At 46.2% G+C, this 19921-nt stretch overlaps 1 protein-coding gene across 1 annotated transcript in view; it reads left to right on the top strand.

The window, feature by feature from the left end:
- The window catches only part of LOC131109381 (receptor-type tyrosine-protein phosphatase mu), a 110735-nt gene that overhangs the window by 17989 nt on the left and 72825 nt on the right, over positions 1–19921 (top strand). Inside the window, exons 2-3 of the mRNA XM_058061315.2 lie at positions 9542–9664; positions 19127–19401. Coding sequence (XP_057917298.2) covers positions 9542–9664; positions 19127–19401 — 398 coding nt within the window. The remainder of the gene's footprint in view (positions 1–9541; positions 9665–19126; positions 19402–19921) is intronic.

Consider the following 19921-nt stretch of genomic DNA (forward strand, 5'->3'; position numbering starts at 1 on the left):
CCAGCGAGATGATTTATGGCTCTTTAGCTGAGAAACAAAGAGCCAGCCCCATCGTGTTTGAAGTGCTCAGGTGATGACCCCAAGATTGCTCTCGCCGGGACTGAAATCTCAGATCTGCTTTGCACCTGCCAAGGCAACGTCATTTGGTAACCTTTGACCCTGAGATGGACACCTGTCATGTGTCGTGCATCCCCATGACTTGCATTATGTTAGGATGCAAATGCAGATTTTGGATGAAATGTTCACATTTGGATGAATTTGTAAATAATACAAAATCCAACATTAGAAACAATAGTTATCTTATGTAAAAAAAAGTCAATGTGGGAATAAAATCTAATCTTTCACCAAGATGTTAGCATGCTAACCGTCCTGGTTGGCATCCCTTCCACACACACACACCCACTTCACGTCTGTCTTCTATTGACTTGTTTAGGAGGCCTCGTTTCACCAAGATGCTAACTACTAGCATGCTACTGGGTGGCATCCCTTCCACACACCCACTTCACGTCTGTCTTCTATTGACTTGTTTAGAAGGCCTCGTTTCACCAAGATGCTAACTACTAGCATGCTACTGGGTGGCATCCCTTCCACACACCCACTTCACGTCTGTCTTCTATTGACTTGTTTAGAAGGCCTCGTTTCACCAAGATGCTAACTACTAGCATGCTACTGGGTGGCATCCCTTCCACACACCCACTTCACGTCTGTCTTCTATTGACTTGTTTAGGAGGCCTCGTTTCACCAAGATGCTAACTACTAGCATGCTACTGGGTGGCATCCCTTCCACATACACACTGCACTTCTATTTATAGTCCAGTATCTTACCCAAGGATGCTTGGCCATGATCACGGTAGGACGGAGGATCAAACCCTCAACCTTCAGGTCGCTGTACAAAATATCGAAGTGACAAAGTTGCCTCCTTTGATTTTTGACGATGTGGCCCCTGGAAAAGGTTGGGACAGTCCAGTCCTAAAGTTAGACCGGGCTTTGTAGAGCTGTGCGACCAATCTGAAGTGTGATTGGATAGCAGCGCCCCCATGTGGTGTGTTGGTCAGATGAATAGCAGAACAAGCAGCCCGGTGGGGGGTGCATGTTTTGACACATTTTCCCTCTCTTTAGAGAGAAGAAGAGTTTGCTTTCCACAAACAAATAGAGCCGTGAAGGAATTCTTTCTCTCTGCTTGACGACCCAGATTCCCCCCTCTGGAGGAATTGTTTCTTTTAGTCTTCTAATTAGCCTCGCTATTTCTATTTCTTTGACATTCAACCTTGAATCTCTCCCCACTCGGCTACGTGAATATCTGCATTTGCTCCACTTCTTCTGGCAACAGTGGCATCTTGTTTTTTCCGTGATCAAACAAGATAATTCTCTCCTTTGCACAATGCCTCCCCTCGGACTCATTTCCTCAATTGTTAGCATCTTGTCTGACAAATTGGGCGCTGGGAAAGGCGCAGGGGGGAAGGAAAAGAAAAGCTAGTGATAGCAACATTAGCATTTGATCCTCTTATTGTAACGCTGCTCAGGCAGAATTCAAAGAAGTGTTGATTTAGTGGAGCTTTGGGAGGATTGCGGCGCTTTGACTGAAGGGGGCATTGACTTTGGGGTCTGGGTGTTGTTTTCTCTGGGAGGGGATTTAGCATCCGGCTCCAGCGCTTTCTTCTGGCTTTGCTCCTTTTTTTACCCCTTCCAGAAAGCTCCCGGTCCAGGTGTGGATCTATTATTCACCGGAAACCCGTTTTCTCCTCTTCTACTTCCTGGCATTGATTTGAAGCTCGGCCCCAAAGCAGCGGGATCAAATGGGAAAGTTTCAACTTGCATCCATCCGGAGTATTGAGCTAGCGCCGTTGTGGATCAATGCTGAAGGCTAATTTAAGTGGAAAGCATCCACGTCTCTCCATTGGCTGGACACTTTTAAAAGTAGCTGGTAAAACACTACCAGCATCAAACCTAAACGCTAACATGTTTTGCTTATGGTTAGCGGGGTTTCATTTAAATGTATGCCGCAACTTGCTTCATGTCAGGACTGGACCAGGCCACTCCCAAGTCTCCATTGTTGTTCTTCAGCCATTGCTGGTGAGTTCTGGATTGAAGCCAAGCCGGGTTCAGCGTGACCCAACATGGCTGGAAAGGATGTGCTTTGGTAATCCAAGGTTCCATCTATCACAGCAAGTCTTCCAGGTCCTGAAGCAGCAAAACAGCCCCAGACCACTGCACTACCACCACCATATTTTACTGTTGGTGGGATGTTCTTTTAATGGAATGGGCCATTACTTTTACGCAAGATGTAATGGGACACACACGTTCCAAAAAATGTCCCAAAGGTCTTGGGGATCATCAAGATGTTTTCTGGCAAAATTGAGACAAACCTTAATGTAGTTTTTGTTGAGCAGTGGTTCTTGTCTTGGGACTCGGCCATGCAGGTCATTTAGTGTCTTTCCTATGGTGGACTCATGGAGTCATGGATGTTGTTGTGGAGTCTTTTGTGACCTCCTGGATGAGTTGTCGCTGTGGGCAATCGTGGAGGGCAGCATTCCCTGGGAGATGCCGCTTAAACGGGTGATGATGATTATTATTATCATTAGCATTATTAATAATCATTATGGTGATGATTATTATTATTATGATGATGATGATGATGATGATTGTCATCATTATTGTGATGATGATGATTGTTATTATTGTAGTATCTGGTTTTCCAGTTGTGCCCCTCAGTGGCAAATGTGCTCTCGGCAGCCATGTAGATTCATGTATTCATGTAGAATATCATTAAAAAGTTCATTGTGCATCATAGGAGGCCTTTAATCAACATCCGTTGGCCGAAACCTTGCAGCACGATCCTTTCTTCCCAGGCCTTCATTTAGTGTTCAGGTCCACATTGCATGATGGCGCCTCGTTCGGCCCTTCTTGCTCGTCATAAGTGGCAGCTTGTTGTCCGCAGTCAGAGCGATTGGATGTGATCCCTCAGCATTCCAGGGCTCATTTTTGGATTACATGCTGTCTTTCCAATACGCCTGACAAGCTGTCGCTCCGTGTGGAACCCCTAGGAGGAAATAATTATCATCTTGTTTGGCTATTATCATCGCTGCAGGATGCTATCTCCATGCAGGGAGCATCACAAAGTAAAGTCCATGTTTGTCTTTAGCGGTGGAGCGGATGGAGATGGTTTTGATGTGGTCCTCTGACAGGCGCAGTGGTCGGGCTAGACGTCGAGCGCTGGCTCCAGAATGATCCGCCAAATGGAGCGTATCGGAGTGGAAGGCTGCCTGTCATGGTCAGCGCACGTCTTGGCGTGCACGAGGCTGCTCCTGACGTGCTGGCCACCGTAAAGCACATTCATCAGGTTGATCTTGGGGCTTCGGACGTGCTCAACAAACGGCCGAGGGGCTCATCCTTTTAATCGCAGTGAATTTGTGCAGGGTATTTCTTGCGTTTTTCAAACATTCAACAACAGAGACGTCCCAGCCTCAAATGTTCCACCCCGCGCCGCTTTGCTCAGCAAATGTTGCTGACAGGAGCACAGCTTAGCTCGGCAAGATTAGCACTCCAGCTTCTTTATTTCTCGGCCGATCAATGTGGCGAACAGCAAGACGTGATTGATAATGATATTGAGATTGATTATCTAAATCCCTTCCCACAGTTGAAGTCCCCAAACAGATAATATATATCCACGTAATTGGGTGCAGGAGCTGCCAATAGATACGTGAAATAGAGCCCCAGTGAAAAGGCCTGTCAGCCCCCAAGGGATTAGCTTAGCTGCAAGATGCTAAGGCTCCCAACTGGCCGCGGGTGGAGGGAGATAGTCCACATTGGGATTAAATTACCCCAGAATGCCTCACCGTGGGGAACTGCGGGGGAACGCCGGCGGAAGAGGTGTTTGTTAAATCAAGCGTAGATTTCGGACGTGGATTGGCGGGAGGAGAAGACCGTCCGTTTCCTCACCAGGAAGGACAAGGCTGGTAATTGCACAATTGGCAGGAGCTTTCGTGGAAATGACATTTGCCGCCAGGACGGACGCGGTGCTGCTTGTGGAGAAGGACGGCTGAGTTCCTTTCAAGATGTCGTAAATGCTTTGGATGAATCCATCGTAGCTCCAAGCAGGGGTGGCCACGTTTCCCAGCCGGGGCCACATCGTAAAAATGAAAGGATTTAATATTTTGATCATTTGGCAAGCAACACGTGTAGACATGCTAAGAAATACATTTTCAAAATATTGATATTTCTTCTAAGCCCAATATCAGCACTGGACAGCTCCTTCAGCCATATACTGCTTCTCTAAGTGCAATATGTTAACATTATATTTTATTATATTCATAATATATTATTAATATTACATTAATTAATTGATATTCATACTATGTTATAGATATTATTAATATGTTAATCAATATTAATTAAATAATATTAAATAATATATTATTATTATATTAATGCCTCATACTTAACTCACTAGCAAGATCTCATAGTGTATAGTCTGGTCATATATTTCATCTCATATTTCATATTATTTAGCAAACTGTATTTGTATATAATCCTGGGTAAAATTGTTAATTTGTTAATATTTGGGTTGTTGATATAGTTTATTTTTTCATATTGTGTATTTTGGACTGCTTAACTGATTCTGTTCTCTTGCTGCTGTGCAATGCAAATTTCCCCACTGAGGTACTTATCTTATCTTATCTTATCAAAAACGTGCATATCGTTCAGAACGATATAGATATGGATTTGGTGGCGAGGTCTCGCGTTTCAAGATGGCGCCACCCGAGTGCAAACTGGTTATTTTATCCATGAATTACTGACAATTACTGCTGATTTTCCATTGTAGCTGTTTGCTGTCTTTGATTTGGCCCCACCCAAAATGAAGGGATTGGTCAGTGGAGTGTAAACAATATGTGAAATATGTGAAATTAGCGCCATAACGCTTTTCCATAACTGTGTGTCACTGCTGCGTGTGTGTGAAGGGAAGAAAAGCTTGAGCTTGAGTCATTTGGCACCATCAAATATTAGATGGGAACACTTTGTCCCATCCAGGGTCAGCGGGTGATGGTTCAATCTTTTTTCGGGTGTTTGGTTGCATTTCACTGGTTTCACAGGGCGTTTTTTTGTTTGAGTCTTCCAAGTAGGATCACATTCAAACACACATTCCACATTTCTTGGTCAGTTTCAGTCACCGAAGCGGCCGACGTGCTGCGACGCCTCTCCCCGATGTTGACAACACATCCTGTCCACGCTGCAGCCCAGCGCCCAACCTCCACACACGTGACGTCCATTGCTACGTTTTTGCTGGAAAAAAAGGCCTTTTAAGTCCAACTTAAAAATCTTTACTAGAAATGGGCTTTAGCGTTGGAGGGCTTGACGTATTGATTCCGGCCTCTAGCTCCGTCCGGGAAAAGATGGATAGATTTTTTTGAAATGCACTCTGCGTGAAAATAAAGACTATTGCACGTTCTCACCCGGGAATAAATTGCTCCATGGCATATCCAAGGCCACCTTTTTAGCTTCACGCTGCCTGCCCGCCTCCCCGCAAAGAAGTGCGTGAACAGGGTGGGGACCCGACCAGTGTGGCCCCCAGACTACCTGCACCCGATGGGGGCTTTCATTGAAAGTTCCATCTCCTGCACGGAGTTGGCAGGCTGTTGTCAGGATATCTATTTCAGCAGCTGTCAAGGCTAATTATATGGGACGTGTGCCACATGCTGGTTACCGTATCAGCCTCCCGCTGGGAGACGCGCCATTAAGATGCTATTGATCCATGCCGGCATCTGCATACGTGCGGGATTGCTGCTACCTACTACTGGAGAGGTTGTTATTATTATTATTATTATTATTAAAAGGCATATTTCAGCTCATACACGGAAACAAGGGTCGGTACCAAGTGACCAGGATTGGTGCTGCCCCCAAAACGCTGCCCGTTTCAAGATCAACATTTATTCCTCGTTCACATACCGTGACCCTCGTCAATGGACACAACTATTTAGCGTATGGATTATATGGATGGTATGGATTACACACAATCAAATTCCAGTCAGCATTTGCCAGCAGGCAAATTACACACATATTTTTGGTCAAATTGTATTTGTTTATTCCTGAACCCACTTTACTCATTTCAAATGTAGTATTTTGGCACAGTGTAATAATAAAAAGAATAAATGAACCGATCTGTTGTATCAAAAAGCAGAGATCACACTGTTAGCATCCATGAAGGAAGCCCTGCTCGGAAGCTCATGTTGGTACCAACTTGAATATTTGTTCACCTTGATTGTAATTCCAAATAAGTTTCCCGGTGGAAGGATTGAAAAAAGGATTGGAGTGCAGTACAAGAGATATTTAGTGTTTTTTCCTTTTGTACGCCTGCTGAGGGAATGTTTCTGATTCATTATTAAACATCAGAGTTCATTTCAAAAGAAAAGTTAACAAGGCAGGCTGTGCTTTGCGCCTCCTTCCTCCTCCTGCTGCTCCTCTTCTTCACCCGGCACCCACAGACGTGGAATATGTTTCAACTGCTGGCCGCTGCCATGGATTTGAATATTAACCTCCGCTAACGGCCACCTCTTGGAGAGCCGTGAGAGGAAGGTGGGCGGCCCGGGGGCGAAGGATCCTGCCGCTATTGAGTCAAAATATTGATGGAAGGCGGCCGCTCCCAGTGAGCCCGCGGCCAAGGAATCATGGAAATGTGCTCCAAGTTGCATCTTGGCATCGCTGATTGGAAAATTGATCGAGCATTAAGAACAGCGTCTTTTTTGCAGCTAACGCTTTCCTCTTTTAATACGCTGAATCGGAGGCTGGCGAGAACCGGCAGATACGGAAACGACAAAGATGGCTGCCGACTATCAGACCTTCTCATCTTCTATGACGCTCTGATCATTTGGTTTTTAATTCATAAGCTGCTTGTGCAAGTTGGCACATTTTAGACAAATAAAATAAAAATAAAAAATGTTTACTTGGGGAACCGCCATTGTTTTTACCGCACATTGGAGTCTGAATTCATCAGTTGGCTCTGATTTTGCACCGACTTCACAATCTCTTAACCGATCGTACAAAATGTGCGACCTGTGATCCAATTTCCTCAAATTTAGCATTAGCATTGCACCCGTTTGGCTACATGGTCCAACATGTCATTTAGTAGGGTGGACTATTGTTTGTGGGACGAGTGGTTCGCACGCAGGCTAGGAGACCAGAGTTCAATTCCACCCTCGGCCATCCCTGTGTGGAGTTTGCATGTTCTCCCCGTGCATGCGTGGCTTTTCTCCGGGTATGTGCCCTGGGATTGGCTGGCCACCAGTCCAGCTGGGATAGGCTCCAGCACCCCCGTTACCCTCGTAGAAAATGAATGAACTATTGTTTGTTACACAACATGAATTATTATTATTATTATTATTATTATTATTATTATCAAAGCCAACACCTTAATAACCACTTAACAGAAATTCTTTTTAACAAGACATTTTATTTTGACACACGATTTGACCTTTGGCCCAGAGAAAGAGAAAAGCTACCGGGGCACCGCAGGTATTTTTAATTGTCATTTATACAGTGGACACTTGGCATACGCTTTTTTAGTTCTGAGCCGTCTCTCGGCTGACTTTTTGCTTTGAGCTTAAATTTAAATTACAAGCTGCTGGTTATCGGCAGGCACAGCCGAGGACGGCTATGTGGGGGCTTTTGTCAGTATGACAAAGGCTGGCGTGAGCGAGCACACACGGCCTTAATGAGATGACGGCGAAGACTCAGGAGGGAATTTATTGGCGTTATTATTAGCCATTTATTAGAGCTGCTGCGTCTGTCGAAGATGATGAATAAAAGTTGCAAGTTGAAAGACCGGCGGTGAGGTTGGTGTCACCACGCTAAGGAAATTGTTTGTAAGTAGAAGTAAGTAGAAGCTACAGGCTGACGACACGACAGTAAAGGGGCGGCGGCCTCGTTCTGGAAACTGACTCTTCTTGAGTACTTTGTTTTAGAAGTTGTCAGTACTTTTCTGACACTGTTTTGATTTGACTCGCAGTACTTGGAGGGTGTTTTGGCAAACCTTGACTTGGTGGGAATGGTATTTGACACGGTTTAGCTCACTACTTGTTGTACATTGTTTGTATACATCCAGGTCCATAGAAGTATTATTCACAAGAATAAATATATATTGATATAAAACATGTCCCAAGTTTAATTATAAAATATTAGCTAGATTGAATTAAAATTGATCCCGGTGCTTTCTTTATGCTCAGATATGAGCCAGCAATCGGCACTGGACTGCTGCTGACAGTTTGATTTTGATCCAAAGTTAGAAAGAACTGAATATAAATTAAAGACTGGACAGACGAAAAACTGGCAATACAGAATTATTAAGAAAAAGTCGTTTCATGGGCATGCCCACATGGACTATTCTGACTATTCTAGACCAGAGATTGGAATATTCCTTTCCATGTATACCACTGTTTTCGGAAAAGTCAGAAAGATTCCCTTGGGAAAGAGGAAAACTCCTGATCTGAAGAAAACACTCGCTACATATCCTAGCATAGCGAAGTCCTGTGTTAGCTTGGTGATCCCTCTCTCGACTCACGTCTGTTTAGACACGCACAGAAGCATCCTCTGTCGTCTGATTTTTAAAAGTGATGTTTTTTCTGACATCCTAAAGCTGATTGTGTTATTGGATAAGCTAAGTAGCTATGTGGCTAGGTAGCTTGCTAGCTAGCTCATAGCATTATAAAAATGTACTTCCCAAGTCATTAGCTTACCAACCAAAGTTAGTGTGGATGAAGTCACATTCTTGGATTTAATGATGCGGCAATAAAATCCCCCCTCCCCAAAAAGGTCCACATTTTTACATCTGATACTTTTGGCATTTCAGGCATGCAACCCCCCCTCAGAAACGTCTGCAAATAAATCATTAGCGCCTGCCCTGTGGAGCTAGATATTAATTATCCTGCGATCGCCGCTCATTTGCACGTTGTACTGAAAATGTCACCAGAGAGATGAATTGGAAAACAAGAAGGAATGGGGGGGGGGAATGGGGGGGCCATCAGCTTTGTAGCCTTTATGCTGCAGAATGTCAGGGGAAGCTTGTAAGAGACCAGATATTGTTCCGCCTCCAAGGACATCCTGAGTTAGCGAAAACATTTCCTTTGAACAGACACGGACGTGTTGACGTGTTGACGTGTTGACGTGTTGACGTGTTGTCAACATGGAAGCAACATAACAACGTCCTGATCAATGCTACGCATTTCTTACCTGCTGCCAAAGACATTGGACTCTTCCAAACACCTTTGGTCAATTCATGTTCTGAGTGGCCAACGTCTGTCCTTCGCTGTGTGGTCCTGACGCTCCAAAGAAATCAGGAGTATCGGAATTGTGTACGGATTGATCACACGTCGGTGTCGCAGCAAGGGTGCTTAAAAACAGGAAAGTAAAACCGATCAATGTCGACCCGATGCTTGGATAGCAATGATAGCGTTTGGCCGCCGGACGCTTGGCTAACCGTTGTCACGGATGCTTCCTTCCTTGGCAAACTGCAATTGGAACAACGGTTGTCATTTTCTTTCCTCTTCCACAGGCGACTGCAACTTTGCCAAGCCACTGGCGGCGTGCGGGTACAGCCAAGGCCGGGACGACGACCTGGACTGGGAGCAGGTTAATACCAGAGACAAGCCCTCCTCTGATCCGTGGATGCCCTCAGGTAGCTAAACCGTATCGTAGTAGCAGGCTTTGACTTTGATGGCCGGATTTACTGGTTTTTCCAGTTTTTCCGAGTGTTGCCAAGAGATGGAGGATCCTTGTTTGTTTTTGTGCTTGACATCTTTCATTTCCGTGTTTGAATTGACACAAACGTAAACATATTCAACTAATATGACATCAATTTCAAGTCAATTTCCAGGAAAAAATGTTATTTATTTATTTCCTTTTATGGTTTTCTACGAGATTCAGATCATGAATCCTCTGGCTTCCTGTGGCGGTCAGACCCATTTAAGTCTGTTTTCTATGCCCCTTGACCTCCAATGAAATGCATTATGGGAAAAGCCATTTTAAACTTGTATTGGTACACGTTTGTATATTTATTAGCTATTCCTCTTGAGTGTGAAGTTGCTGTGTGATGAGTTTAGTGGTCTTTGTAAAAGTGGTCTCTGGTTCTACCATAGCCGTCTTATTATGTGGAAATATGGGCTAATAACTACAGAAGCTAATTCTTATTGTTGTTGTTATTCTAAAAAATGACCTGACAATGACATGGTTGTCGTAGGTTGCTTGATATCAACGCTGTTGTTCTTGTGCAGTTTGTGGTCAGTCGTAATGTCATTTCTATATCGGTCATGTAGCTTAGTACATGTGTGTACAGGATGTAGTATAGCAGGCTATGCACGACAACTACATTTAAGAACACTACTATAAATAGTTGCATGATTTATTGGTAAACGCCGTCAACGTGATCATTATGACAAAGCCATTCTTCAATCTGCAGTTGAACCCAAATTCATTATGTTTGATCACCAGAAGGTGACGGATGTAAAAAATACGGAGGAGCTCAGCGACACCCCTGAGGTCACGCGTGCCAGCATAAAGCGTGCATCAAACCGTGGCGTGACGCCTGCCAGGAGGTTTTATGTAGAAGCGATAGCCGGCCCGTCTTTTAGACATTAAGAATCAGGACGATTGTGGAAATTGTCAGCCGAGCACTTTGCTGAAAGTGATGGACGGTTGGTGTCTACAAGCAATTTTCCAAAACGTTTCAAGCAGCGATGCCTTCTGTCCGCAGCCTCCTTCAATTCCGCTTCCATGGGCGCGCAGCGGGCAGGATAACCATCTCTTGTGAGAGTCTGATAAGGTGCTTTGGTGGAGATTCATAAGTACAGGTTAAGAGCCGGGCGGCAATCAGAGGTGAGCTTTTGCTAGCGGCGGAACGCATTTGCAGCCATCAAGCCTTCCTTCTGCTCTGACCGTAAAACAATTTCACCTCCATTTCCCGTCTCCGTCTGAGTGATCCGAAGGGACGGCGATGGGGGGAGGGGGGGAGGGGGGCGACAGCCTCGTGTGGCAGGTTGAGTGCTGAGAAATGGAGAAAGATGCGCTAGCTGTTAATTACACACAATTGAAGAAAACAAACGCGTGTGAAGAGCGCTGGGCTCAATCATCACGTCCGCTACGTTTGGCTTGGCTCCTTCCTGCTGCTTTTGGACGGTTATGGGATGTATTCCATTGGAACCTGATGCATGTTCAAATGAAACCATTCCCATTCCCGTTCCCATTACCTCGCACGGGGGCGTTCATTGGGATGCCACCTTTTTACGGACTGGGATGCCACCTTTGCCCAGACAGCCTGACCTTAATCAGTTGGCTCAAAAGTAGGACTGGCCGATATATCGGTAGTTAAAGTCAAATCGTTGGAACGTTACTTTACATTTCTATATTTCTTTGAAAAAAAGACAATATAATCTTATATATAATATAGAATGTATAATATGTAATCTAATAATATAATAATCTAATTATTTATAATCAAATAATTATACAATTACAATGAATAGTATTAATAATAATGTATAATAATTATTATTAATAATAATTTGCAATAATTATGTAATAATATATAAGCTATATATAATTATTATAATTATTATATATAATACATATCATCTTAGTTATCCTTTTAATAAAACTTTGCAGGCATATTTGGCTTTGACTTTAGTCTAAACTCACAAAGTGGAAATCGTGATGTGATCACAAACAAGTCTGCCTAAAATTGGTGAGGGTCCTGCAAAGTAGCCCCCCCCCCCCCCCCCCCCCTCCACCCATCACATTGGTATCGTGTGTGAGATTAGTGGACTGATGGCCAAGGAAAACAACATCCTTCACTGGGCGTCGCAAGTGTTTCTTCCAACGTGTCATTCCATTAGTGCCATTCCTCAAGTGTCTCGCTGCTCGGCAGCTGCATTTTAATCCTGCGTGTGTGTGTGTGTGTGTGTGTGTGTGTGTGTGTGAGTGTGTTTGTATGTGTGCGTGCGTGCGTGTGTGTGACAATAAGTGAGTGGAATGAATGAATTCCTGCGTGTAGCTGATGGAAAGACTTGCATGATTGAAATGGATTTGCTTATTCTAATCTGCAATATGACTGCAATGATGGTCCCAATAAGCGTGGCTGATATCATATATATGGTATCAGCCGTATCGCTGCCTGAAATCCCTCACATTCCTCCAAGCATTTTAGCATATCTTCCACAGAAATATATACTTCATTCATAATAAATACATAAATATAAATATATACTTTATATACTTTTACTCTAGTCAATATAGCTCGCATAGCAGGATCAACTCACTGCCGTTACTGTGTAAGATATTGTGTACTACGTGAGAAAGTACACAGTACACAGTAACTACGTGAGAAAGTACACAGTGAACCTGACCAAACCGTGTGAATATTTAGTGTGATGTCATGGCTGCCGAGCACAGCCTTAATCCTCTTGGGTATGGAAGAGAGCAGCGCTGTGCTGGTTCTTACTGGGATCCTCTCACTCCTCCCTGGTGGCATCACTGGTGGATCTACTGGATCTTACGTTCCTTCCTTCCATTCTTCCTTCCTTCCTTCCATTCTTCCTTCCTTCGGATCGGAGATGCTGTACCTCCTCAGCAGGGCTCTTGTCATCTTGGAGGTGTGTTTGAGCTCCTTATGTTGGAGAGAAGCCATGAGGCCCAGGTTGTGGTCCACAATGTTACGGCACATGTTGGAATTCATGTTTCTCCTCAATGAACCACAGCTCCCCAGTGCCGGCAGCACTCGTGCCACCATGCTTGACTGTAGGCATGACGCAATCGTCTTCACGTTTCCCCTCAATTAACCGCAGATCCCCGGTTAATTGCATGCTCGCTCCTCCATAGGGTGTCTCGGTCCAAGTCCGAAGCAGCAGGTCTAGCCGGGCATGCTGCTCCTCCTAGACACCCCCCTCCACCCCCTCCTGTTGTTAACACCGCAAGCCTCATCCGGCCTGGACCGGGACCATAAAAGCACGAGGCCAAGAGGCCGCTCGCTCAGCCTGGAGAACGGAGCGCTTGGATGCTCCTCTGTCAGACGCGGACTTGGATTGGATAGAATCTGGAAAGGACAGGGCCTCAAATACCGTTTGGTGTTTTGGTGCATAAATTGCTTGTGGCGGCGGGGCTTTATACGGGGGGTGTCCGGGTGCCACCAAGCAGGAAGCTGCCTTTTGTCCTTCCATGTTGTCATGGATGTTGCCAGCAGGAAGCAGAGGCGTTCCCCGGCGTTCCCCGGAGGTCCCGAGAGGCTGGTTGCAGGGAAGAACAGCAAACGGAGATGAAGCAGGCTGCCGTGTTCTGCTGGCCACAACACAAATGCAGCTTGGGCTTCATGACTTATTGTCGTCCTCTTCATGCCTGCTCTAAATGTGTCGCACGCCAGGAAGTGGATGTCTTTGTTTTGCTGTTGGATAGAACACTTACCTAGTGATGACGCAGCATCAGGACCAACTGGGGGTTCAGTACGTGTCCCCCCAAGGATACTTCCACATGAGCACGGGAGGACAGGGGTTGGAACCTTCAGGTTGGTTCAAACGTTGCTAATGACTCTTTTAGCAGAATGTTGTCACCAACCACACGGAGCCACACCCACTTAAAAGACAAGCGGAGATGACCCCCAGCGTAGGGACCCCCAAGGACGTTCTGGATTAAATCACATCAGCCAAAGATGGGATGGCGAGAGTGAAAGAACAAAATAAGCTAATTGCTTTTAGAGTCGTTCACAAGTTTGTGACTCGGCCAAAGAGTTAGCAAGGTGGGGGGGGGGGGGGGGGGGGGTAGGAGGAAGCCATTAAACGATTAGAGGATGAAATGATGTCATCCCGATACGTTTGAGGACGGATTCGGAAGCGTGGATGTTTGCGTATGCACGGGGAGTCGCTCTTGTTTCCGGCTGCTTGGACAAACCGGATTAGACGTTAATGTTGTGATGGAGGACATATTAGCATATTGTTGTGCATGGCGTGCATGGCGGCTAACGATGCAGTCAGGTGACTTACACCGGCGGTTCTGTGGTGTAATGGCTCGTTATGACCCGTTAATTGCAGCCCAGCCAATTGCCCGTACTGCACTTGGAAGATGGCGCATTAAGCTTTTCATTTTACATACGCTGATGATTGACAGCTACTAAATATGCGGCCGCAGATCATACGTGGGGCTGAGGGACCCCCGCTTGATGGATGGTTTCAGGTGAAGCTGTTTGATGCCCTCCAAGATGGAACCCGCCTTGTTATCCCATCAGCGCCCCCCCCCCTTTTATGTTTCAAAAGGTAAAGTCCTCGCCAGCCCGATGGCGGTCCACAGGAACAGGCTCCCCCCTCCTGTTGCAGGATGAGCTATTTTGATTGGCCGACAGCATAGCCCCGTCTTCATCGGCATTTCCCAAGTGGCAGCCGCGCTCTTGTGCTGCCGTGACCTCTCCCAATTTTATTAGCAAATGAGACCTGAAGGCTTCGGGTTTAAAGAGCGCCCCTTCATTCCCCCCACCAACCCACCCACGCAATCAGGGTTCAGGACCCGAGCGGAGGAGAAATAATGAGAGCTGGTCATTATTGAAAATGATATCTTCTTCCCAGACCTTCACTCGCCGCCAATAAATACGTAGCTTTTACTGATGGGCTGGGATCCTTTCAATCACTTCTTCTTTTTAGTCCATGGATGGGTGGATGGGTGGATGGGTGGATGGGTGGATGGGTGGATGGGTGGATGGATGGATGGATGGATGGATGGATGGGTGGACGGATGGATGGATGGATGGAGTTCCAAGCACCCAAACGCTAAAGCTTGTTAACCGCCACCCCAGCCAGACATTTATTGTGGCATATTGTTGAGGGTGCAAAACCTATATCACTCTCTCAAGGACAGGAAGTTCCACACACGGCAGACATGCTTGTTTTGTGATTGGTGGGGGGATGGGGCCGATACTGTTTTTTTTGTCACAGAGATCTGATTCCCAAGACTACTAGAAAACCATGTAGACACTAAAAATGATGGTTAAATTAGTGAAGCAAGACCAAATAATGAATATATGAATAGTTATGTGTGCGTATAAAAAGTCTGCCTATTGAGGATAAAGTGATAATCTTTAGTGTACTGGAGAGTCTGCCCTGGGGTACACCTTTTTCCCAACAGTGTCGTGTGGATGACTTTATTTCAATGTGTTAAACTAGTTTAGTGAAGGACTCACCTTGAAAGAAAATACCTGCAGCCAATTGGAAGGATGTCATTTTTATGTCTTGCTAAAGTCTAAAGAGATGATTTGGACATAAATTCCACACCCCTCCACGCTCCACTTGTGAGAGTCCAGCAGCTCATATAATTGCATGTCATGGACACAGGAAGTAGCGAAACCCCATAACCCCGTCCATGGGTCTTCATACGAGAGCAGCGACAGCATGAATCCAAACATCATGTGGAGCAGGAACACTTGCTTTGCTATTGAATTCATTTTTCATGTTCAGCCATCACCGTAATAGAAGGTGAAGGTGGCCTACATTGTAATAATAATAAATTATAGCTGGCACAATGGCGCTTGCCGCAGCCGAGGGACTTGAGAGCTTCTGTATTTTTAATTGATCTTCAACGCCGCGGCGCGGAGACGGAAGGCGGCGGCGGTGCATTAGCACAGCGCTAACATGTCATTTTCATTAGCTGCCTGTGCGCCGGCCGGCTAATCAGCTTGTCACAGGGCAGCAGGTCCTCAGTGTGCGGCCGCCGGGGGAGGAGCCATGACACACAATTGCCGTCGGCGTGATGAGGAGGTGCTCGCCGTCTTTTATCCGGGTCTGTGATGGAAGTCGTTGAGGAGGAAAAGCCTGGTTTGGGACCCAAATCTAACCTGTCGGTGGGCTGCTAATTTACCGTCACTAATTGGACTCTTTGATTGGTGCCGTAGCCTGTGGCGGTGAGGAAAGTCGGGAAACAAACAGACCTCCGCCAAGGCCAAAAAATGAACACTTTCATAGCTAACGACTTCACTGAATATTCTCATTAAGATTCATGCATTATTCAATGAGAGATTCCCTCAAACTCTTACAAAAACTCACTAAATGTCCACTTTTTAAAACGCTAACCAGAATGTGGAAAGTATGCAAAATAGCTGTCCTTCACAGCAAACCGCAGTTTTCATGCATGATGATTTTTGGGCGACTCCATGTTGTCAAATCTGTTTGAATACAAAATTGTACATAACAAACTTCTCACCGTACCGTTTTGCACGTTTTTTATGTGGGACTACTTGATAACCAAAGTTCCAAATTTTCTGGACTATAAGTCGCTCCGGAGTATAAGTCGCACAAGGCCAAAAATGCATAATCAGGTAGAAAAAAAACATACGTACGTTGCACTGGAGTATAAGTCGCACAAGGCCAAAAATGCCTTGCTCTCTGCCGTTCTCTCTCTAATTGGTGCATTTTGGTAGTTTTCTTTTCATGTGGCATTTTTTGTTTTTGCAAGATTAGTACAAAAGTTGACAGTAGCAGTGAAACCAAAATGTTCCTGGCAGGCTTTAATACTTCATGGAATAACTCCACTGTGTACCTGCCGCCGTGTTATTATTCATACAGAGAAACAAAAGACTTTGCATGCCCCCCCCCCCCGACCCCCACCCCCCACCTCTTGTTCTGTTGTTTCCATCTTTGACTTTGCATCGTGAACAGGAAGTCAACAATTCATGGAGTCATCATTAGCGCTCCTGGGCGTCACACAAAGAGGCGAGCAGATGGCTGGATGTTATGAAAGAAACATCAGTGACACCCAATCCCGCTTGGACAAACACCTCAAAGCCGGCCCCCTTTTCCTGAAGCGCCGCCATTCAATCAGCCGCTCCTGTTTAATAGTAACGAGACGCACAAGGCCATCAGCAAACCGCCGCCAATGGCAGCGTGGGTCCCAAAACTATGCACGCGGGGGCCACCGGGCGCCCTTCCATGGGAGCCCCGCTGCACCTGTTGCATAACTTATTCATCAGACCCCCATTACCAAAACCCCTCCAAACATCTTTTGCAGCTTCCGTTGTCATGGAAACGGCCCTGCAGCTCAGAAGATGCATTCCTGAGTGCCACATGTTATCCATCGCCATCATAATAGTCATAATCATAATAATAATAATCCATCATAATGACACTGGAGAGATTTTCATTTATTATTATATGACACGCCTTTTTTAATAGGAATTTACTGACATTGCCAACACCATCTTAAACGTAGAGTTCTACTGGCCAGACTGCTGAGCCGCAGCTCCCTATTACTTGCAGCACTCGTGCAACCCCGGACTACGATGCTTGACCGTAGACGGGACACAATTGTCTTGCTATTCACTTGTGTTGCCAGCAATTTAAATAATAATAAAATGTTTCTCTCAATGAACCGCAGCTCCCTATTACGTGCAGCACTCATGCAACCCCAGACTACGATGCTTGACCATAGACGGGACACAATTGTCTTGCTATTCACTTGTGTTGCCAGCAATTTAAATAATAATAAAATGTTTCTCTCAATGAACCGCAGCTCCCTATTACGTGCAGCACTCGTGCAACCCCAGACTACGATGCTTGACCGTAGACGGGACAGAATTGTCTTGCTATTCACTTGTGTTGCCAGCAATTTAAATAATAATAAAATGTTTCTCTCAATGAACCACAGCTCCCTATTACGTGCAGCACTCGTGCAACCCCAGACTACGATGCTTGACCGTAGACGGGACAGAATTGTCTTGCTATTCACTTGTGTTGCCAGCAATTTAAATAATAATAAAATGTTTCTCTCAATGAACCACAGCTCCCTATTACGTGCAGCACTCGTGCAACCCCGGACTACGATGCTCGACCGTAGACGAGACACAATTATCTCACTTGCCATCTGTTGCCATCTGTTTGTACAATAAAGGCTGTGTTGAGTTGTTTTCTATCCAGAATTGTACAGTGACTACTCTAAGGTGCATGGTTGCTGTAGTATTGCTGTAGTATTGCTGTAGTTTTACTGTAGTATTGCTGTGGTATTGTCCCTTAACAAGATATACTGGACTGCCATAAGAAGGCTTGCTGCAGTGCCGGGGAGCGTCCTGCTTCCCGCGTTCCCGGGCCGAGGGAAGCGGTGTGAGGTGTAGTAAAAGACGTAAAAGGCGGCGCCAGGCGTTTGATGCCACCTGAAGGGAAGTTGGCGTTAGGAAGCAGCTCTGTCACTTCCTTCTCCTCCTCCACGCGCTCCCTCCTCGCCTCCCGTTTCATGGTGTAAACATGACAGCCCCCCCTGCGCCCCCAGCTCGTTATCTCCAGTGGGAGACAGATGGAATTGGTGACCGTTACGAGCGCACCGCAACAAGACAAGCGGGCGACTCATTGAGTGAACAAATAGGCTATTGTGAGAGAACGCGGCGGCGACACGCTCGTAGGCCGAGGCCGCGACACACTTGATGGCGCTCGCCTCTTTTAGCGCCGCCGTCGTCGCCAGATGTTGACTTTAATGACGGAGATCCACGTCGATTGTTCGTACGCAGCTGAGCGGAAACGCTCCCTCGCCGGGAATCTGCATTTCAATGGCTTCCCGTCAACAGTCCGCTTGTGGCCGAGCATCGGCCGTCTAAACCAACGTGGCGTCCTTCAGAGGCGGCGGCGTTCTTCTTGCTTGGAGCCCAATTTCAATATTCAACCCCAGCAATAAAAAGCTCATCCGGGGACGCCGGAAAGCAGCTTTTTAACCCACTGATTTGCCAATTGTCTCCAATGTCTTTAACAAACTTTGCACTCTTCTTCACTTCTTTTATTTTTTGGCAAGTTGGCTGTATCTTCCAGCACGAGACGTGTGCGCCCGTCCTCAGGAAAAAAATGGCTGACAGCAAACGAGCGTATTGTTGCGTCTTTGTAGCCGAATTTCGAGTCAGTCATAGTCATTTTTCTGTCTGTTCCGTCTGTGAGTGAGGCTAGCAGCTAGCAGCTAGCAGTTAGCGGCTAGCCAGGTGTTGTGTTACTCTCCTATGACATGCACAGAAAAGCAAAATAAATATGTGTTCATGTTTGACACCAGGATCCAAAGAAAGTGCAGTTTTTGTGACCTTTCATCGGCCACAAAAATAATAATAATAATAATCATAAATACGGTTGTCGTTGGGTTGCAGGTTCTGCCTTCATGATGGTCAACACATCGGGACGCTTCTCCGGGCAGAAGGCGTTGCTGCTGACCCCCCAGCTGAGGGAGAACGACACCCACTGCGTGATTTTCCACTACTACATCGGGGGCAGGGACAACAGCCACCCGGGCCACCTCAACGTCTACATCAAGGAGAACAACAGTCCCACGGGAATGCCCGTTTGGAACGTGTCCGGCCCGGCGTCCCGCTCCTGGGCTCAGGTGGAGCTGGCCGTCAGCACCTACTGGCCCAACTTCTACCAGGTGACTACTTTGTACTCGTGTAGCATCTCCACGCACAACAAGGCTGCTCATTAGCACTTGTTAACGACGTGGAGCGTCTTCCATCTTCAATGGAGGAAGCCCAAGAATGGCAGCCCATTCAGAGCACCGTGTACCGGCTGGCCAGGCTCCTTCCAGTATCCATGGTAATCTGTTCCCGCTCTCCGACGCCCCCCCCCCCCTTTCTCAAGCTCATTTTCACTTAGCGGCGCACACGACCGGCGGCCGGGGCAGGCTGATTTCACACTCGCTAGCTATTACTCTTCTCCGCTCTTGTTCCCCGAGTCCACCAAATGTTAATCGATGCAGAGAGAGACCAATTCACCTCCTGACGGGGGCTGTGAATTATTTCATTACAGCCTGGCAGAGCAAGTGCGGGGTGGTGGGGGCGGGGGTGGTGGTGGTCCATCCTGCCCTCCGAGCCAAAGCCAGCCTGATAATTTAGTTAACAAGAGACCAGGCTGAGTTTGGGGAGCGGCACGGACAGCGAGAGTGGAGAGTG

The sequence above is a fragment of the Doryrhamphus excisus genome, linkage group LG2, assembly GCF_037039965.1.
Source record: "Doryrhamphus excisus strain RoL-2023G ecotype Guam linkage group LG2, RoL_Dexc_Guam_v1.1, whole genome shotgun sequence".
In the NCBI taxonomy this organism is placed as follows: domain Eukaryota; kingdom Metazoa; phylum Chordata; class Actinopteri; order Syngnathiformes; family Syngnathidae; genus Doryrhamphus; species Doryrhamphus excisus.